Source organism: Rousettus aegyptiacus, unplaced genomic scaffold (assembly GCF_014176215.1).
Source record: "Rousettus aegyptiacus isolate mRouAeg1 unplaced genomic scaffold, mRouAeg1.p scaffold_m13_p_5, whole genome shotgun sequence".
Lineage (NCBI taxonomy): Eukaryota > Metazoa > Chordata > Mammalia > Chiroptera > Pteropodidae > Rousettus > Rousettus aegyptiacus.
Window position 1 is genome coordinate 23785755 of NW_023416308.1, and position 22283 is coordinate 23808037.

The window sequence follows — 22283 nt, forward strand, 5'->3', positions numbered from 1 at the left end:
GGCAGTGGGTATATGGCTCCCCTTGACTGCTGTTGTCAATCAGATACCTGTTTTGATGCAGGGAGAAAGGCCCTGAGGCCATCTGATTTTTTTTTTTTAATTCTTGTTCTTGGCTCCAGATAAACAAATGACATCCAAGAAGTTTATTTAGAAGAGACCTACCAGAATAACATGAGCTGGCTGAGTGAAGGGAGTGGCTGAATGTCATTGGCTTTCCTTGCCTTTCAGAAGGAATGGGGGAAGAGGCAAAGGGTATAGCCTGGCAGGATCTGTCTCATGGGCAGCTCATTGCTGTCCAATTTACCGGGCAGAGAAATATGACTTATATTAAAAATTAGTAATTTGGTTCTGTGGTATATCTTATACAGATCTGGAGGAATTTCGGAACTACCTGGAGAAGCGTTTTGATTTTGAGCAAGTTACTGTGAAGAAATTCAGGACTTGGGCTGAGCGGCGACAGTTCAACCGAGAAATGAAACGGAAGCAGGCTGAATCCGAGCGGCCCATCCTGCCAGCCAATCAGAAGCTCATCACTCTATCTGTGCAAGATGCACCCACAAAGAAAGGTGAATTGGGGCTTATAAATTGTAACGTTGGCAGACTGGTTATATTATTGTTATTTTTTATGTAATTTTTTTATACTGCTATTCTTTATTCCATGGTCTTTAAATGTATACTTTGTGTGTGAGTTGCATTTGATTCAAAGCTCGAGTTTACCCTACAAATGCAGAGGTCCACCACATTCAAGGTGATGAGCCCCTAATTCAATGACTTGGTAACTTGGATGGTGCCAGGTCCAGAGTGCTAGCTTGTAGTCTTCACACTGTTGCTGAGATGGTCCTTCTTGTCACAGAGTTTGTCATTAACCCCAATGGGAAATCTGAGGTCTGCATCCTGCACGAGTACATGCAGCGTGTCCTCAAGGTCCGCCCTGTTTATAATTTCTTTGAATGTGGTAAGTTTGACCTTCCCCATCTCAGTCCTAAAGTCATACACTTTACTTTGCTCGTAGCTGGGAAGCCAGGAGCTGGAGGTTAGCCCTACTCTGCTGGGATAGAAAGGAAAGGGGAGGGCGGGGAGGGCAGGGAGGGCAGGGAGGGCAGTGAACAGATAGGCAGGTCATTTTCAAGGGAATGTGCCCTGTCTAAGGATTAGTGTCTCTGCTTCCCCCTTCCTTTGTCCACATTCCCCTGTCCCCCACCTTCATTTTGTCCCTTGCTCTGAGGAAGGCCTCTCTGCTGTCTCTAGGTTCCCTAAGGTGGATGAAGGAGCTTCAGGGCTGCACTTCCCACCAGCTCTCTTATTTCTACCTTCATCACACCTTTGTGAAAAACAGTGTGTCTTCTCCTTAGAAGCCAGTACCTAGGAGTCACTCATTGTTTTTCATGTCATTTCTTTGGCTCACTACATCTGTGTATCCCTGCTCCTTACAGTCCTCTGACATTAGACCCAATTCCTGGTGGCTCTGCCACTGGCTTCTTGTTTCTCTTTTAGCCCACTATCCCATAGTCCCATTTCCCACAATTTTTCTGGTGTGCTCTTTGTCTGTTGACCATTCCTTGGACCCATCTCAGTTCCTCAGGGAGTCCCCAGGTATCTGCTTTCTAGCTGCAGCCCTGACCCCACCTTGTCTTTTGGTGTGAACAGATTGTGTGTTTGTGTGTGTGTGCATGCACACGCATGCACACTTAATGTCTTGGCAAGTGTGTTTTAAAACAGTAATTTTAATTTTAAGAGAACCCAAGTGAGCCTTTTGGCGCCTCGGTGACCATTGACGGTGTGACCTATGGATCTGGAACTGCAAGCAGCAAAAAACTTGCGAAGAATAAAGCTGGTAATGTGCCTGCTTGAGTGTCAGAGCCTCATGCTGGCTGTTGTGTCTACCCCTCTCCTTGGCTGGGGAAAGTTGAGCAGCAGCCCAAGTGGGAGGGTTGTGGGTGGGCAAATCCATTTTGTTTATATAGTCATCTACTTTGATTTTTAAAAATTATGTGATTATTGGAAGAAATTCAGATACAGAGAGTAAAATGTGAGAAATAAAAGTAGAAGGTTCCTTCTGTTCTCAGTGGCAACTGGGCTGGAGTCTCCCACCCTTATCCCTACTCCTCACAGAGCTGACTAGTCTATGCTGGGCCCATGTTTTAGAGTGGGTTTATATTTGAGCAAAATGTGGGCATGCTAGGAGATGAAAAACAGGTGGATCCAACATGCTGTCAGTATTTGTTTCAAGTGGTTCTCTTTGAGTGGTTTTGACATTTGCGAGGACGATTTTCTCAGTCCTTCAGACGCTAAGTTTTGGACTGCCAATCATTGAACACAGCATAGCAGATCATAGGAAAGCTTATGTTTTCTGGTTAAAACTCATTGCTCTTTTTGACCGTGTATGTGCTGTTTGATTTCGTGCCCAGCACTAGTAGTCATTGCATTCTTTTCCAGCAGCCATTTGTCCCAGTGTCAGGGCTATTTGGCCTCTTGGAATAGACCACATTGCTGGGAGGCGGGAGGGTGTTGCATGCACACCAGGCCCTTGCACCCATAGGTCAACTCCGAGGTTTCTCATTCCCATATTGTCTTTCAGAGCAGCTCAGCCCTTTATAGAGTGCAGAGTGTTTCAGTTATTTCAGTCTCACTAGTCTCACTAGGTCTCAGGTCAGTGGAAGGGTTTTTGCTCACAGGACTCAGTTTCCCTTGGTGTAGCTTTCTTTTGATGTATGCTGAGGACAGTTGAAATAATACGTTATTATCTGTCCTTCTGTGAGGCTATGTTGGGCTCACACACTCTGCTATGTTCTTTAGGAAGGCCTTCTGTCCAGTTTTGAGAAATTCTGCCAGAGGTTTTTTTAGCTCAACAGACTGGGTATTACTGAGGTCATGGAGCATACATAACATGTAGAGCAGGGCCCAGTGTGGGGTTGGAGACATCCTGCTGTACTTCTCCCCATGTGCAGGGATTCACTTCTTCCCAGACCCCATCTGCTCTCTAGACACCTATACTTGGATGTCTTGCTAGCACTATAACCCTACTGGGTCAGACTGTTGCACACACCCCTCCCTCTTCCCTTAGTGCCCCACTTCCTCAACTCAGTGGCCAGTGGCACTCAGCAGCCTTGATTACTTGGATACCTATGCTCAGCATGGAGCCATTCCTGTGCTCTGTTCTGCAGACACTTCCTCCAGAGGACCCATCTTGTATGGCCACATTCCAGCAGCCTGTTCAGCTTGCAGTCCCCCAACTTAGCCCAGATTCTGCTGAGCCATTTGCCCGCCTGTCATCGGGATTCCTCTGACACACAGATCTCCTCCCTCACCTGCTACAGGTGCCTCAGGGCAGAAGTGCCCCATGCACTGCCTCCTTTCCTCAGGATGTGCTTTTTTCCATCTTCTGCTGTCCCAGCCTCTGTAAAGTGCTACTCCTCCCCAGATCCCTTGCTCCCCTCTGAGCCGTTGGGACCCTGGCTCTTCCTGCATAGCGTACAGTTCACTGTAAAGTTGGGAAGCAGGCTGGGCTCAAGCCCTCATCCTTAGGGTTTTTCTTTTCATAGCCCGAGCTACGCTGGAAATCCTCATCCCTGACTTTGTTAAACAGACCTCTGAGGAGAAACCCAAAGACAGTGAAGAGCTTGAGGTGAGTGTCATGATTCTTCCCTATTTTGAGCTGCTGATCTGATTCTATGGTTATTTCTTCTCAGACTCTGAAAAATGCATTTTTTATAACAGCTTTATTGATATATAATGTATATACTCTAAATTTTATTCCATTAAACTGTATAGTTCAGTGGATTTTCATACATTCAGAGTTGTACAGCCATCACAACAATCTAATCTTAGAATATTTACATCACTGTGAAAAGAAACCATGTACCAATTAGCAAAAACTCCCTATTCCCATTCTCTAGCCCCTCAACCCTTGGCAACCACTTATCTACTTTGTCGCTATGGATTTACCAATTCTGGATGTTTCATAGCAATGGAATCATATGATATGTGGCCCTTTGTGACTAGCTTCTTTCACTTAGCATGCTGTGTTAGCTTCAATTTGGATGATCATGTGTTTTTTGTCTTTTACTTTATTAATGTGGTGATATATTACATTGATTTTTGAATATTAAACCAGCCTTGCATTCTTTGAATAACCTCACTTGGTCATTTTATATAATAATTTTTATGTGTCGCTGGATTTGATTTGCTAGCACTTTTTAAAGGACTTTCGTAGCTATATTTATAACAGATACTAGTTTATAGTTTCTTGTTTTTGCCTGGTGGTGGTATTGGGATAACACTGGCCTCAAAGAATGAGTTGGAAAGCGTTCCTTTCTCTTTCATCGTGTGGAATAGTTTGTGAAGGGTTGGTATTAATTTTTTAAACATTTGATGGAATTTACCAGTGAAACCATCTGGGCCTAAGCTTTTCTTTGAAGTTATTTAATTACTAATTTAAGCTTTTAACTTGTTATATATTCAGATTTTCTGTTTCTTAAGCCAGTTTTGGAACTCTGGTTTTCCTGGGAATTTTTCCATTTGATATAGGTTAACTTAATTCATTGGCATACATTTGTTCACAGTATTCCTTTATGATCCTTTTTATTTCAGTAAGGTTGTCATGTCCCAGTTTGAGTCTCTTCTCTTGGTCAGTCTAAAGTTTTGTCAATGTTGTTGATCTTTTCAGAGATTCAACTTTTGGTTTATTTTGTTGACTTTATTGGTTTTTTGTTCTCAATACATTTATTTTTGCTTTAGCATTTATTATTTCCTTTCTTCTGCCAGCCTTGAGTTTAGTTTGTTCTTTGATGGTGCATTAAGGTTAGGGTATCGATTTGAAATTTTTCTTTTTAAACATGGAGTTTACAGCTAACTATAAATTTTCTTCTATGTACCACTTTAACTACATCTCATAAGCTTTAATGTGTTGTGTTTCTGTTTTCATTCTTCTCAAAGTATTTTTCTAATTTCTCTTGTGATTTCTTCTTTGAACCATTGATTATTTTAGGAGAGTTTACTTCTCATGTATTAGTGAATTTTCTGAATTTCCTCTAGTGATTGATTTTTAACTCAATTCCATTGTGGTTCAAAAACATAGTTTGTATGATTTTAATCCTTTTAAATTTATTGAGGCTTGTTTTATGACCTAACATATCGTCGTCTATCCTGGAGAATGTTCTATGTGTACTTCAGAAGAATGTATATTCTGCTGTTATGGAGTGAACCAGATGTCTTTCAGATCTAGTTGACTGTGGCTGTGTGGTCTTTGTTGTTCACATTCCCTGTTGGTCTTCTCCCTAGTTTTTTTAATCCATTATTGAAAGTGAGGTATTGAAGTCTGTAACTATTGTTGAATTGTTTATTTCTTCTTTCAATTCTGTCAGTTTTTTGTTTCTTTTTTTAGAATTCGTTAATTCTAATTAGTTTTGAATATACAGTACATTGGTTAGACATCTATATAGTTTGTAAAATGATCCCCCTAATTGTTCCCTCCCTCCCCTGACTAACATATTAATGCTAGCTGCTTCCCTATGCCGTGCTCCCTATCCTCATGACAGTCCATCAACTACTAATTTGTACTTCTTTAACCCTTCACCCCATTCTCCCAGCCCCCCTAAGCCCCCCTTTCCTCTCTCCGTCACCAAATTGTCTACTATGTTTGTGAGTCTGCTTTAGATTAATTTGTTCTTTTTGTTCCTTAGATTCCACATATAAGTGAAATCATATAGTGTTTATCTTTCTCTGTTTGACTTAAGTACCTTCTAGGTCCATCAAAGCAATATCTTTCCACCCCCTTTCTTTTAGTCTGAGTGTGTCTTTTAATCAAAAGTGAATCTTTTGTAGGCAGCATATGTAGGGGCCTTGTTTTCTTATCCTTTCAGCCACTCTATCTTTTGGTTGGAGCACTTAATTCTTTTCCATTTAATGTACTTATTGATAGGAATGTAGTTGTTACCATTTTTTATTCTTGATTTTGATAACATGTTTTTTTTTTTTTTTTTTTTCCTTAAAGAAGTTCCTCCAACATTTCCTATAATACTGGCTTGGTGGTGATAAATTCCTTTAGCTTATTTTTGTGTAGGAAGCTCTTTATCTGTCCTTTAACTCTAAATGATAGCTTTGCTGGATAAATTATTCTTGGCTGTAGGTCTTGGGTCTTCATCCTGTCAGATGAATATTTTTTTGCCAAACCTTTCTGTCTTGCATAGTTTCTTTGGAGAAATCAGTTGCCATTCTTATGGGTATTCCCTTATAAGTAGCTGTTTTTCTCTTGCTACTTTTAAGATTCTCTCTTTGTATTTAACCTTTGGCATTTTAATTAGACACATTTAAATGTGTCTTGGTGTGGGCCTCTTTGGATCCCTGATTTTTTGAGTTCTCTGGGTTTCCTGGGGTTTTATGTCCATTTTCTTCACCAGGTAAGGGAAGTTTTCCATCATTATTTTTTTAAACAGCTGTTCATCATCCTGATTTTCTTCAGTTACACCGATCAGATGGATATTGTACCCTTGATAGTGTCCCATATGCTCCTTAAATTATTTTTTGGTCTTGGCTTCTCATCTGTTGCCATTCTGATTGCATGCCCTTGGCTTTCCCATCAGTTTTTGATTTGTGTATTTTGGAACTGTTTTTAGGTAGGTACATATATGTTTGTGATACTTGATGTAATTAAAAATGTGTATTTAATCTTTGTCCTTGATTCCCAGGGCAGAGCTTCTAATGTGATATAAGTTGTTATTTGGTTTTTGTCCCCAGTTCTTGAAATGCCTCTAGGTTGATAAAGGTGAATAGAATGTCTTTTGTTATTCTTAACACTCTGCTTTTCACCACACGGTGTTTATGTTAATCAAATGACTTTTGGAAAGCCCCTAAGGATGAGAGGGTGCCAGTTGCCAGAGGGAACCTACCATCTAATTAGAGGGTTGGAACTTTCAGCCCCACCCTCATTCTACCCCATCTTCGTTGTCCAGCATGGGAGAGAGGGCCTGGAGGTTGCATTAATTACTAATGGTTGATGTTGTAATCACTTGTACCTATGTAGTGAAGCCTCCATAAAAAACCCAAACTGGAGGTGTTCAGGAGCTTCTGGGTTGATGAACATGTAGAGAATGGGGGAGAGTGGTGCACTTGGAAAGGGCACAGAAGCTTTGTGCCCTTTCCCTTATACTTTGCCCTATGTATTTCTCCCACCTGACTGTTTCTGATATATATTCTTTTATAATAAACTCGAGATCTAGTAAGTAACCTGTTTTCCTGCGTTCTGTGAACTGTTATAGCAAGTTATCAAACCTGAGGAGGGGTTTGTGGGAACCTCCAGTGTATAGCTGCTTGGTTAGAAGCACAGATGTCAGTGTAATCAGCATCTAAAGTGGCAGCGGTAGTCTTGGGGTACGGAGCCCTTAACCTGTGGAGTCTGCTCTACCTCTGGGCGCAGTTAGTGTCAGAATTCCTTGGTTGGGGAAAACCCACACATTTCATTAATGTTTGTAATAGTTATGTCTTCTCAATGGATGGACCCTTTTGTCATTATAAAGTATCCTTTATTACTACTAATAGTTTTTGTCTGAGAGTTTTGTTATAGCTGCTGCTCTTGCTATCTTTTAATTACTTTTTGCATGATGCTTTCTTTATTCTTTTAGTTTTAATCTATTCGTGTCTTTCAGTCTAAAACTACGTTTCATATATAGCATAGGTTGGATTTTGTGTTTATTATGTCAGTCTGCCTTTTGATCAAAGGGCTTATTCAATTTAAATTAAATGTAACTACTGAAAAGGTAGAGTTTATGTATGCCATTGTGCTATTAGTTTTCTGTTCTATGTCTTTTTTGTTTCTGTTTCCCTATTACTGCCTTCTTTGTGTTAAGCAGATACTTTCTAATGTACTGTTTTATTCATATGTTTAACTATTTTTTTCTCAGTGGTTGTTCTGGGGAGTTCCAGTAATACCTAAACTGAATGGTTTGGTTTGGATTAATACCAGTTAATTTCAGGTGTATACAAAAAATTTGCTTCTATATAGTTGTGTTTATTCCCACTTTGTAGCTGTTATTATTACAGATTACATCTTTGTGTGTTGTGTGTCCATGTTGTGTAGCATAGATTTATAATTATTACTCTATGTAGTTGTCTTTTAACTCTTATTGATAAGTTGCTTGCCTTACTGGTTTTTTTTTTAATTTTTTAAATTATTTTTTAATTTTTTTAGGCAAGGCAACCCTTGGTTGACCTCACAGATCGCAAGGACCTTGTCAGTTTATAATCCCTTATTTTTTATTTTTTTTATTTTTTACGCCTACAGCACCTGGTCTTCCTAGGTGGTCTCCCATCTAAGTACTAACCAGGCTTGACCCCGCTTAGCTTCTGAGATCAGTGTCTTACTGCTTTTAAGATTGTTTTGGCATTAGAAATGTCTTGGTGTGGATTTTTTTTAGTTTTCTCTTCTTGGAGTTTATTGACCTTCTTGAATATGTAGACTAATGTTTTGTGGGTTTTTTTTTTGTCTTGGGGAAGTGTCAGCTATTATTTCCTCCGACATTCTGTTTACCCTTCTATTTCTCTTCTTTTTCTGGGATTTCCCTTATATGTAAATAGTACACTTAATGGTATCCCACAGGTTTATGAGGCTCTGTTTTTTCCTCTTTTTTTTTTTTTTTTTCTTCTTTTTTTAATGTTCCTCAGACTGGATATTTTCAGTCGGTCTGTTTTCAAGTTTGCTGACTTTCTTTTGACTGCTTGAATCTGCTATTTAACCCCTCTTGTGAAATTTTCATAATTTCTATCTCTATTGATATTCTATACTTGGTGAGATATTGTTTTTGTACTTCCCTTTAATTCTTTAGATGTGGGTTCTTCTTAGTTCTTTGAGCATATTATAGCTGATGTAAAGTCTTTGTCTAGTAAGTCTGTCTTCCTCAGGGATGGTTTGAATGACTGCCCCTTACCTGCCACCCTTTGTGTGGCCTTTACATTTCAATTTCTTTTCACGTCTTATGCGTTTTGTTGTTTTTATTGTTGAAACCTGAGCATTTTAATATAATGTGGCAACTGTGGTTATTAGATTCCCTCCCCTTCCTAGGATTTGTTGTTTTTGCTTTTGTTGTTTTGTCTGTTTCACACTTAGTTTGGGAGGACTGGCATAACAAAGTATCACGGTCTGGGTGGCTTAAACAACAGAAATTTATGCCTCACAGTTCTGGAGGCTAGACATCTAAAATCAAGATGTTAGCAGAGTTAGTTCCTTCTGGAGGCTGTGAAGGAAGGAGCTTTTCCAGGCCTTTCTCCTTGATTTGGATACTACTGTCTTCATTATTTACAGGGCTTTCTGCCTTTATGTATGTCTTCACATTTTCTCTTTATAAGGATATCTTGGATTAGGACCTATTCTAATGACCTCATTTTAACTTGATTACCTTTATAATTAATTATCTTCAAATAAGGTCACGTTCTGAGGTACTAGAAGTTAGGAGTTAAACATGTGAATTTCTTTTTTTTGGCAGGCGGAGGGACAGGGCAGGGGGGACGTTGCAATTCAATCCATAACTGACTTTCCTAGAAGTCAGGTCAGAGATTTCTCGTCCTGAGCCAGTAAGACTTCCAGCCTTTGCCAAGGGGTTCTGTGTGGGTTCACCTTCAGTACTCTAGTAATTAAGAACTCTGCCTTAGCCTTTACTTCCCACTTGTACAAAGCTTCTGGGTCAACCAGTGGTGAGAGATTAGGGCTTTCTCAGGTCTTTCCTGGGCCATGTACTTGGCTGCCTAGTTGGAGATTTTCCAAGCCCCCAAGGGTATCTCATTCTCTAGCTTTTCCTTTTATGGTTTTTGACCTGCCTCTTGCTTGCTAGCTGGTATCCTGGCCTCAGGCAACTGCAGTGTGACACAGTTGCCAGTGATTATTTTTGATGAAATTTCTTGGGGAATGGATTAGTTTCACTGAGTGAATTTTGAGTCAGGTCAAATAAAGACAAGTCCTACAACAGGGCTTTTCCACAGAGCTGTAAGATAAGCTAACTAGCGATGATTCTCTATGGTTGGGGTGTTGAGGTTCTTTTTAGCCTTCTTCAGTGTCTGTAAGGCTGCCACTTCCTAAGGCTAGCACAGAGCTGGGAAGAGGTGATGGCTATGAGTCAAGTTAAAATGCCACAAAGCTCATTGTTCTTACCAGTATTCAGCCACTTTTCTTGAATAAATGCTCTTCAGATTGTTTTCCAAAATTCTGAAAAAGTTGAGTTTATAATTTTTGGTGGTGCTCTTGTTGCTTCTATGGAGGAGCAAATTTTGGAGGTTCTTATTCTGCCACTCCAGGAGTGCTTCGGGATATATTTTTAAAAATTATCCAGTCTTTTGGATTGATCTTGTTACAAAATGTGGTAAAATGCCCGTGGCAGTGTTAAGTGCACTCAGTTTCTAATGTTCTCTGTGGTTGTTGTTATGGATGGGCCACAGATAGGTCATAGACCCTACTCAGAGCAGACAGTCTCGAAAGTACTAGCTCCTCCAGGAAAATTACATTTTCAACCTTTTTGAATGACTCAGCTGCAGAAAGATGGCGCTCATGGAGGCTTCCAGGGCATATTGGAATACCCCTTGCCTAGACCTCCCCCCACTTGCAGCCTAGCCAGACTCTTAGGATTGGCTGTTGCAGTTGATGGTGCTTAGGCTGTATAGGTTTTGCCGCACTGTTCATCCTAAGGGGCAGTCCTCCTGTCCTCTGATATGGAGTGGCAGAAGTATGAAGCAGTGACTATGGTTCTGGTGCTGGGAGATGGTCTGGGCCCAGCAAGGTAGGGATGTGTGGCTCTGGCAGCCTTTCTGAAAGATGGGGCTTTGCTTTGGTGCAACAGTTGATCTGGGCAGGTTCTGCTGTTGACCTTTGGGGGAGGGCTCACCTGTTTGAGCTTGTAGGACCCATGTCCTGCTTGCCTGTGGCTATTATTGTGGTAAAGTTTACAGTAATTCAAGTAAATTAAGATTGAGAAATTTTTGACATGTTGAACTAATTGAAAATTCTCCAGGTTTAGTAGAGTGAGGGTTGGGAATACCTGGTTTCAAGGTAACATCTAGGAGGCTCTATGTAGAATGGTGGCCTCAGCGATACCAGCATCTTACTTGGTTGATTGCTGAATGGATAAATAGTCCATTTTTTAATCAGTCTGAAAGTCTTCATGCTTGCTCTTGCTTTTGTTTACTTTTGTGTTTGTCATCCTGTAGTTCCCTCAGCCTGGGCTGCCCATCCTTCACTCTGGCCAGCATGAAGACCCAGGGCCTAGGCATGTTCCATGGTTCCTTCAGCCTCAGCAGGATGTGTGTGTTCCTGCCAGACTGATATCCCCATTTAAGTATAACAGGCACTTCCCGTGGTTCTTGTTGTTTTTTCCACTTCAGCTGCCTTTTTCAGTCCTACTGCCTGCCTGTGGCCTCCTCATTTGTGTCAACACCATGGGATACATACCTGGAGGGCAGCAGCTTGCCCTAGGCCACACTGTCAAGCCCAGTCACTACCTCAAGTTACTGATGGGAAGCTGGTGGTTAGTTAAATAGAACTTATTTATTGCAGGTGCATTGTTTTGACGATGAATAGCTGGCAGTCTTTGAGTCCAATTGTTCTGTCATCACCCACCTTTCTTCCTGTCCTCAGTCTTTAATTTATGGGGTTGTTGTAGCCTTAGCCTTGTCCCTAGAGCATTTCATCTCGGCCTCTGGTGAGGTATCTGGTATGACAGAGACTGTGTTTTCAGAAGTTGTGCTTGGGCAGACCTGTGCTGATATGTGCCCTTGGTGTCTCCCTTTTTTCCACACAGACAGCAAGATGACATATGTGGTTGGTGATACTGCCCAATGCACAGTAGTAGGATTTAGGTTCTCACCATGTACTCTGGGACTCTTCTGGAAAATGAGGGATCATTCCAGATATATCAGAAAGTATCCTAAGAAAGAGAGGTTTCTCTAGGCGGAGAAGGGCACATGGTGGAGGTTGCCATGCAGATAGCATAAACCAGGTGTGGAAATCCCAGCTGAAAGTTTTTCTTGTATATACAAGCAGCTTTTCATGTCAGTTCTCAATTCTGTGACAGCAGCTGGGTTTCCACAACTTGGCTCAAATCTGACAACTCCTGAAGCAAGAGCTATGTAGAGGTATGTCCAGGTTGAGGTCCAGAAGAGTCCTGAGCCACAGGAGCCTCTGTCCCTGTAGAGTTGGGGCACACTATCTTCCTGACACGGGAATGTGTTCACCTGTGGAAGCTCCCTAAATCTTGTTCAAGAATTTTATAACCCAGTGTCCAATTCCCCTCTTTTCCTAGGAGGTGGGGCTGGGACTTTGGTTTTACAGGTGACCAGCCCCATCCTGAAGCTATCTAGGGAGCATACTCTGAGCCACCTTGTTAGCACATAAATTCTGGTGTGGTCCAGAGGGACTCGTTTTTAATAACAAAAGATACTCCTGTCACTCAGGAAATTTCTAAGGTTTTTAGAAGCTCTGTGCCAAGAACCAGACACAATGACCAAATATGTGTTCCAGTGCTCTTGAGAGGTTGTTTTACACTTCTAATTTAATTGTGTGTGCACACCTCCACATTTTGTGTTTTCTCCTCATATTGAAATTTGTCAGAAGATAAACTAGCCTTCCAGTCAGGGGAGGGGTTGGAACAGCACATGTCTGACTGATAGGAATGGCCTTCTCTTGCTCCTAAAAAGTTGTTCTGAATCTGGCTGTTTCTGTCCCATTGTCATGAGCAGCTCAGTGGTGGAGGCTGCTCTTCCCTGTGGTGTCCCTGTGGAGGTGTGGTTCCAGAACCATGATGCACTGTACAGGGTGCAGTATCTTACCTCAGGCTCTGTGGCGGGCAGCATCTGCTACTTGTTTGTACTCTAGCAGTAAGGGCCCTGACACTTTGGGAGCTCTTGCTGCAGGCTGCTGTCTGCGAAGTGCAGTGGCACAAGGTCCATGTGTGAAGTGGCACAGGTGCAGAACACCAAGAATAAGAGAACTGTCTTGGAAGGAAGCAGAATCTCAGCAAAGCAACTTTGGTGTTGATTGAAAAGGGAAAACAGATGACCAGAACAGGTACTGTTCCCTTTCATAAGGCCTGAAGTGATTTCTTGGTATTTTATTGCTTTTTAGGTAGTTGTGGGTGGTTGGTGCATGGATATTCTAGTATTTAGGCATTAGTGACCAGTTTGTTTGTTTGTTTGTTTAATTTATTTTTTAAATTTACATGGCGTTAAATTCACTTTTTGGTACAGTTCTGTGAGTTTTGACAAATGCATAGTTTTGTCATGTAACCAATAATACAATCAAGACCATTTCCAGATGAGATCGGGCGCGTTCAGGGTGGTATGGCTGTAGCCTATCAAGACCATTTTCAAATGGTCTCCCCTTTCCAGTTCTGAACTCTCTCTTTGTAGCCAAAATTACTCCCACCCCTGGTATCCCTGGTAGGCATTGAACTGTCCCTATAGATTAGCCAGTTCCAGAATGTCATTATCAGTGGAGTCATGGGATAGGCAGCCTTTGAACTGGGCTCCAACTGCACAAGATACGTGTGCGATCCCACACGGGTGCCTGTGTTGATAACTGGTTTTTACTGCTCAATAGTGCCCACTGCAGGACCATGTGGGTGTGCTCTCCTCATTTGAGGTGCACTGGGTATGTTCCCAGTTTTGGGTGATTAGCATAGGCTGCTGTGAGGCTGTCCCTATGAGCACTGGTAACCACTTAGGGTGGGCAGCCCATTCTGTATCTATTAACATTATCATGAAGTTTTTCTTTGTTAATATAGTGAGTTGTTGATTGATTTTTTAAAATGCATTCCTGGGATAAGGCCTATTTGGGTATGGTATATGCTCCTTTTTGTGTGTTAATGATTTCAATTTACTAACACTGGGATTTTTACACTTGGATTGTCAGGGACTTTAGTTTGTAGTTTTCTTATACTTCCTTGGAATGGTGTTTATATCAGGGTACTGCTAGCATCATAAAATGAGTTGGCAATTTTTCCTCTTGAGATTTTTTTAAAAGTCTCTGTAGAATCGATGTCATTTTTTCCTTAAATGTTTGGTAATCATTATAATGAAGCCATCTGCACCTGGAGTTTTCTTTGCAGGAAAATTTTTAACTGTAAATCCAATTTATTAAATAGAATAAGGCAATTCAGATTGTGTTTTTTTAGGAATTGGTCTGTTCTATCTAAATTTTTGAATTTATGGATATTGGACTGTCTTTGGTGCTCCCTCATGATCTTCACTGTCTGTGGGGTACTGATCACCTGGGTTCTCCTGTGCTGTTGTCAGTAGGTCAGTTCTCTCCTTTGCCTGTGCTCTCTTGAGGTGGAGTCCCCACAGTCACCTAGGAGGTTAACCATCAGTAACACGTGGCTGTGGCCACTTAGTACAAGTAATTGTGGTATGGTCCTTTACCAGAGGCTGTTGGGTGTTTTGGAGCTTCTGAGTTGGGGTAGAGGGAGAGAGAGAGAGAGACAGAGAACGCAAGTGTGAGAGTATTTGTGTTGACCTCAGCTCTGTCCAGGGGGAACCTGGTGTTACAGGGTATGCAGGTTGTTTTATACCTGCTTGGCCTGATTACAGGTCTATAGCCCAGGTACTGAATGCTGGCTAGGAAGTGGGTCTTTACAGGCTAGATGAGAAAATCATGAGTGGGCTGCCTGGACAGCCACTGAGGACTGGTTCGGGGCCTGACATCTTGGTGAGTAACTTTGCCTGGAAACTGATCCACACTGGTGCGGGTGCTTAGGAGTGGAGGTGTCTTGTGGGAACCTGTTGAAAGACAAATAGCCAAATGATAGCAAGAGAATTTCCTGCTCATCAGAATCAGCAGTCCTCTTCAGAAACAGTGCCTTTTTTTCTTTGACTCAGTCATAGTGAGCCTGCCTCCTTACTGAAGCAGGTGGAACCCCCTGCTTTTCTGCCCAGAGCAGCTGTTTCATGTGTTCCTGTAAGAAGAGGGGAGAGGGAGGTGGAGAGAAGACCGTGTGGATATGGGGGTGATTCTGCCACAAAGCCAAGGAAAGCTTGGGGCTACCAGAAGCTGGGAAAGTCAAGGAAGGATGCTTCCTGAGAGGCTTTAGAGAGAACAGGGCCCTGTTGACACGTTGGTTTTAGACTTCTGGCCTCCAGAATTGTGAGAAAAATTTCTATTGTTTAAGCCACCCAATTTGTAGTACTATGTTATGACATCCCTGGGTCTCTAGCATAGTCTCCACTGGGGATGTGGACCATGTTCCTGAGTTAACTAGACGGAATCCTCATTTACTGGGGGGGTGGGTGGAGTCAGAGCCACCTCCTGGCTGGAGTTTCTCTTTTGTGCATAACTTCCTTTTTTTTTCCCTTAACTGGTTAAGTGACTTCCTGTTAACTCCTCTTTTTTTTTTTTTTTTTTTAGAGTCAAAAGGAAACTTATTAGAAAATGGGTAACACTCCGCAGACAGAGCATTGTCTCCTCTCAGAGGCAGAGAGTGACAGGGACTCTGAGTGTTCAGGGAATTCAGTTTTTACATAGTTCTTTAGTTCCTATTTCCTTTGATATGGACATACAGCGAGGAAGGGGAAAGAGAAGAGTATATAGCCTGCAAGGTCCACCGGCAGTTTCCAGCCTTTAATCCATAGTTTCCCCAGCCCTATTAATTCTTAACCTTTCTGTTCTTTGGTCACAGTGATCTGTTTTAGAGCCAGGATCACTTTGTATTTGAGACTAGGGCCATGCCAGGCCCTTTGCAGTCTTCAGGGAGATTGGCCTATTAGACTACAGCTTTTGTGTCTGGTTTACTTTCTCTCTTCTATAATCTCACTTAGATAATCTTCAAGTTTTTCTCTGAAGATTCATTTATCCTTAGATTTTTGACAAATTGTATCATCAGGCTCAGATTCAGAAAAGGCTCCCCAGGCTGTGTAGCCTAGGCCCTCACTACACCAGGGTCTCCCACCTCAACACTCTCTTCAGCCTTGTGCAATGCAGCTCCTTGTCCATGTCTCAGAGGGCCAGCTGGACAGTGAGGTGGGGGTGTGTGATGTACTACATGAGGTAATAAGGACAGGAAGCCTCTAGGAGAATCAGACAGCATGGGGAACAGCTCTGCGAAGCTGGTGGGCATAGTCCAGCACTTAGAAGTGGCTGCTTTGTTTTGTAGTATTTTAACCACATCAGTATCGAGGACTCAAGGGTCTACGAGCTGACCAGCAAGGCCGGACTGTTGTCTCCCTATCAGATCCTCCACGAGTGCCTTAAAAGGTAGGGTGGGGGCTTCTCCCTGGGTGCCCAACATCTTTATTGGCTATTTATTTATCTTGGCTCAAGAGGCGATGCTAAAGGCCAAGCCATTGCAAGTGTACCCTGTGTGCACAGAAGCCCCTTTACCTGGTAGTCCGTCAGAGTCCTGTGGGATTGGAACGGGTATACTTGGAGAACCTCCTCTTCAGCTGAGAAGCAGTTTTGGGAAGAATTGACATTGTCTTCAGAGAACTCTTAAAGAGCTTTCTGGAAGCAGCCATTTTATCCTCAGCTGAAGTCAACCGTTGTCTTTGTTTTCTTTTAAAGAAACCATGGAATGGGTGACACATCCATCAAGTTTGAAGTGGTTCCTGGTAAAAACCAGAAGAGTGAATATGTCATGGCATGTGGCAAGCACACAGTGCGCGGCTGGTGTAAGGAACTTCCCATCCTCCCTGCTGTCAGATGACCACTGAGGGGTGTTGCCTTGCTGATACTTCTCTCTGGCCTCCCTGGGGGTTTTGAGCCCCTGTAGCTTGGTCTCCGGCCACTGCCCTGTGGTGGGAGGAGGTCATCCTACTCAAGCGGCAGTAGAATCTCCATTCTGCTGCTCTCTGCGTCCCTGTGCTGGGCATGTGCCGCCCCCTCTGCCTTCTGGTGTGTGTTTGCTGCCTGTGCTCTTTACCTAATTTGGGGTTTGAAGTAGCCACTTTTTAAAATGTAACTTTATTTTAAAAGAAACTTGGTATAACTTACTATAACCACAAAACCATTGCTGTGTAAATTGGAAGGTAATGCTCAAGTTGGCCCTGGGAAAATTGCAGAACCACATTCAGACCTGTGTGCCCTGTGCTCCAGCAGACACCAGTTCCACTGGGACAGAGGAAGAATCCTGGTGCTGGGACTCCCTCCTCCATATAGGAGGCCCTGTATGGAAACATGGCTAGCTTTGGCCCACCAAGCCAGAGTGCCCACCTGGCACTTGCTGTTTTCCAGACCCACCCTGTACTCTGGCCAAAGCATACACACTCTGGAAACTCCTGTGGGCTTTCTGATAGAGCCCTCCTCCCATGCCTACCTCCAAGGAGCCCTAGGCCACATGTTTCATGGTGCCTCGTTGCTGCTTGTCTGTGTATCTAAAAATATGGGGTTGTAGCAGGAGGGAGACTTCTTAAGCTGTGTGACTTACTTTGTTCACATCCTGACCTGGAGCTTCTGATAGGCTATTCTATGAAGTGGGGTAGGGTGTGGGTTCTGGCCTGGGGTTGTGAGATGCCGATGCCCAGTGTGGTATCAGAGCTTCTCTTCCCCCTTCCTGTAGAAGGTGCCTTCAGACAGTTGAGCTCCTGTTTAGGTGAGGTGGCCATATGTGGACATCTCGATGTTTGTGATTCCATCTCTGCATGTTCTCTCCCTCTTTACAGGTAAGAATAAGAGAGTTGGGAAGCAGTTAGCCTCTCAGAAAATCCTTCAGCTGCTGCACCCACATGTCAAGAACTGGGGGTCTTTACTGCGCATGTATGGCCGTGAAAGCAGCAAGATGGTCAAACAGGTAACAGGACCCCTTTCCCAACCCTGGAGTATACATGTGGGGTCCCACTGACACTGGGGACAGGGTTGTGTAGCTCTGTTCTTGTTCGTGGCTACCTCTCCTGGGGTTTCTGCTGGGCCATGCCTGTGAGTGTTGGGGTGGGGGTCATTCATGCCCAGGTGCCTGGGCCTGGCTCTGGCACTGTGGGGAGGAAGTTGGAGCATCAGGTGGTATACATGGTGAATGCTGCCAGCCCTGAGCTGTTAATCCAGTGGCAAGAGCCTTTGTGCTAATTTGAGGCCACTCAGTGGCCGAGAGTGAGTATGCAGAGGCAGCTCTCTGGCTGCAAACCACCAGTCATACTGTATGTGTTGTCTGTTTTAATTTTGCTGCTTTTACCAAGATACTGAGATTTAAACCAATATCCTTAGGTTTCTGTGCTTTGTGGGGTAGAGGGAAGTACTGGGAGGTGAGTGTATTTGTTTTTGATATTGCCTCTGATGTTTTCAGAAATGATTTGGGTTATCAACATCCCAGTAAGTGGAGGGATGGTGTAGAGGATGGGGACTACAGGTGGTGACTGAGGACCATGCTGTGGATCCTTAGGCCATCCCTGAAGAGGCAAAAAAAACCCAAAAAAGCCCTCAATCTGGGCATGATGGTGGTGTGAGGGAGGTGATGGGGCCTCCAAAGTACTTAGAGGAACCTCAGAATATGTGTTATTGAGAAAACGCGAATGCAGTGCAGATGAGGCTTACTCTTGCCTTTTGTATATGCCTGCCTTCTGTGCATCCTCTCTGGCTAAGATTGAAAGCCCACTTCGTGGGTGGGAATTCTTCCTGACCTGGAGGGGTGTGACCCAGGCACAGTCCACCATGCAGCTTTTATAGGGAAGGTGGGGTCTGGCACCCCAGGCACAGCAGTTGTCCTGAGAGATGGAGGGCCTCAGAACAGTTTGAGCCTGCTCTGAAAGTCTGAGGTATGCAGAGAGCTTAGCTCCGGGGACTGATGGCCTTTTAGCCAGGGCATGCCACTCCAGTCCGAGGGCTGTGGGCACAGTAAGTCCCTGGCCAGTGGCTGTGTCCAAGGCTCTGTTTAGCTTTCCTGAAGTGCCTGGGCAGGAGCAGAGACAGCTGAGTGCCAGGGTGCCTTTGCCCTGTGAAGGGAGGAGGTCATGGCTTTGTGCCTGCTGAGGATGGAGCAGTGGGGATAGCATGGACTGCGCCATCTTCTCTGCTTCTGCATCAGCCCACCAGGCTCAGGTTGAGGGTGGGCAGCCAGTGTTGGATCATGCAGCTCTAGTTCCTGACCCCCGGGGGGCAGTCCTGAGAGTGAGGCACTGCTCCCCCAGGAGACCTCAGACAAGAGCGTAATTGAGCTGCAGCAGTACGCCAAGAAGAACAAGCCGAATCTGCACATTCTGAGCAAGCTGCAGGAGGAGATGAAGAGGCTGGCGGAGGAGAGGGTGAGCATGGGCCATGGCCCCTCCATGCTCTCTATTTCCTTACCCCAAGACAGGGAAGGGGCATTGAGCTGTCTTGTATTGTGGTAGCTGTAGAGGGAAAGCCAGCCATCCTTTAGGAACCCGTCACTAGCTTCTGAGGCCCTGGCAGTGCCTGGACACCTGAAAAGCCCTAATCCTTCTAGATTAGATTTGCTTTTCCTTGAGCTTTGGCATTCATGATACTTGCACCGCATCACATTATTTTTACTTATCTGGCACCTCTGGCTGTAGTGGGGTCCACTCTTTTCTCTTCTGACTCTGGGTCCCCTCTCAGTGCTTTTTGTTTGAGAGAGGAACAGGGCACTGCCCACCCCCCGTTCATTCAGGGTTCTTATGGGTGACACTGCCATCCTGGACCTCTTCCTCCTGGAGCCCCAGGCAGTTCTGTGAGGGAGTGTGTGGTTTACAGAACAGTCGAACCTGGGTAGGGCTCAGTTCCTGTGCAGTTTCCTAAAACTACCCATGCAAGGGGCCTCTGGACTTGGACCCTTTCAGCTATGTATCAGCTTGGGCCTCTATAACTTTGTTGTCTCTGTAATCTTTCTAGTCTAGGAGATGCCTCGCTCCTGCCCTTAAGTAGGGGTGGGGAGAGAGACCCACGTAGGTAACTGTGATCTTGGCCCTTCACTTCTGAATGTGTCCAGATTCCCAGGGAGGTACCAGCATGCGGATGTGGTGCTCTGCCAACACCCCTTTCTACCTCCCACTTCTCAGGCCTTGCCTTTTCCTTCCAGCCTGGCTTTGCAAAGCATGGTGCCCTCTTACTCCAGGGGTTACCTGGCACCAGTCTTCTGGGCTCACCACCCACCTGACCATCCCCCTCCAGAGCCTCTCTCTCCTGAAGTTGGGCTGCATGTTCTCACCTCACTGGCATCCCTGACATTCATTGTTCTTCCAGGAGGAGACGCGGAAGAAGCCCAAGATGTCTATTGTGGCGTCTGCCCAGCCTGGCGGCGAGCCTCTGTGCACTGTGGATGTGTGAGGGAGGTGGCAGGCTGGGTGTGGGGACTGCCAGCTCCACTGCCAGGGAGACCGCACACTTCTCTACAGCCTTGCGCCTTCCATCTAATTTCTTCCCCTATGGCCCCACATCTGAGGGCTGGGGCCAGAGGGGTGGAGCTCCAGTACATGGGGACAGCCAGGGCCATGTACTGTTTCCTTGGGGGCCACCCACGGGTCTGAGTATACTTGTTCAAGCATCAACTCCGCCTGCCTGCACAAGTGGAAGCCAAGCTTGGAGGTAGCTGTGGACTTCTGCTGTGTGAACTTGTTGCAGATTGGTTTTATGAAGGTTTTAATGAATTTTAGTATATAACATGCACTGACAAGAAATGATAGCTGGATGACAGATGAAATGAGAAAATGATGGCCAAGTCCTATGGTGCCCTGTACCCACGGCTCCTGTGGGCCACTGCAGGGACCTAGTCAGAAGGCGCACGCTGGCACCCCATCCCCTTTCCTGCTTCCTGTATTTCCCCTTTTTCTCTGAAAATGTTAAGACAGGAAGGAGTACTTCAGACCTTTTTGGTTTAAAATAAGTACAATTTTAGCATCAGAACTATTTTTCAGAGATTGCAGGCAAACCATCAAGGTGATTGTTCTTTAGCCAGTGTGAGTCTCCACCTGGCTTGTTGCCCTGGGCCTGGACAGGGATGTGGTCCATTTTACTGAGTAAGTCTTAATGCCCTAAAAAACGCGCCTTCTTAGACACTGAGGCCCCTCACCTTTGCTGGCCTCTAGCAATTTTTTACTAAAGATTTTTGCACAGTCAATTTCCATCAGTCCACCCTACGATTTTTAAAGCTTTTAAGATATTTTAGCATTTGGGAAGAAACTTTTACAGTGAGTAGAAGATAGATTTGGAATCATGTAGCAGATATAAACAATGCATTTTAGCATGTGGATTTATTTAAGAGGAAACAAGGACCTTCAGTGTAATCCATTCTTGATCACAAACTGGCACTCCTCTCTAGACCTGGTGCAAGCACATGGGAGGGTGGCTCTAACTGTTCTGTGACTACGGCTTCACTGGATTTCAAAGGTAGCCATCTTGTGCATCCAGGCCTGGTGACCAGCTTGCTCCTCTGACCAGTAGCCTATGCTCTCTAGGTGGCCCCTGTGGACAGGTACAGGGGTAGATGTGACCCTGCCTTGAGTCCCAGGGGATTTGGGTGTGCTTGGGGTCCTGGGTTGTCTCCACATGCAAGGTAGTAGTGGTCAACTATTGGCTCCCTGTTCTTAGCACCTGTTCAGGGTACCACATGCTCATGGCACACTGCCAGATGCAGGAGCCCAGCACTGGGTTGCATTGTTGTGTTCCTCGGGTGTGCCCATCTTCTACTATATCCCTTGTGGATGGTGTTGATGGCATTTGTTTCCAGGAAGACAGTGTTGGCCTTGTGGGCCATCCACAGTGTATCCCTCCTTTACCACCTGTGTGATCAGGGTTGGCTTCTTTGTTGACCTTTATAAAACAAAATCCTCAAATCAAGTTGCTGTAATTAGATACTTGCTTCTGTCTTGCCTGTCTGCAGCTGTGAATAATCATTTGACCGTGACTGTTTGCCCTTAAAACAGCCAGATGCACCATTGTGAACCAAAGCTTTGTGCACACGTTACTAGAAGCAGGTGAGCCTCTGTGGCCGGCTTCCCCACGTCCTTCTGTCCCATGTGTGGGTATGAATGTTGTGTGCATACAGCTGTGCTGCGGGGGTGGTGGGCAGGGAGAGCCTGTACTGATGCCACCTCGGTGGATCATGTACCTCCCAGGTGGTGGCTGGGTCATGGCTGTAATGGTGAACCTTGATTGTCTGGACACATAAAGCAAAACTGTCCAAAAGGTTCTGATTGGTGTTTCTTCTAACTGGGAGATTGGGGGCCTTGTGGACCCTCAACTGGCCAGAAGCTCTCTGGCACAATCCCCAATAGGCTGGGGCATTTGCCTGGACACAGCTGCTCTGGCAGCAGCTGAGCAGTGTCCCATCCCAGCCCCTTCTTTGGTAACCATGGAGATGGCCTCCCTTCAGGGCTCAGGGCCAGTTGGGGAT

At 44.5% G+C, this 22283-nt stretch overlaps 1 protein-coding gene across 5 annotated transcripts in view; it reads left to right on the forward strand.

The window, feature by feature from the left end:
- The window catches only part of DGCR8 (DGCR8 microprocessor complex subunit), a 32705-nt gene extending 10627 nt beyond the window's left edge, over nucleotides 1-22078 (forward strand). For 3 of the 5 annotated variants that reach the window (XM_016166941.2, XM_016166939.2, XM_016166938.2), the window contains exons 6-13: nucleotides 369-566; nucleotides 854-955; nucleotides 1736-1834; nucleotides 3543-3625; nucleotides 16122-16222; nucleotides 16529-16635; nucleotides 17626-17753; nucleotides 19084-20128. In XM_016166941.2, coding sequence (XP_016022427.2) covers nucleotides 369-566; nucleotides 854-955; nucleotides 1736-1834; nucleotides 3543-3625; nucleotides 16122-16222; nucleotides 16529-16635; nucleotides 17626-17753; nucleotides 19084-19284 — 1019 coding nt within the window. In that variant the 3' untranslated portion in view covers nucleotides 19285-20128. The other 2 variants (XM_016166942.2, XM_016166940.2) reach the window with 1 other exon arrangement.
- Nucleotides 22079-22283: the final 205 nt, after the last annotated feature.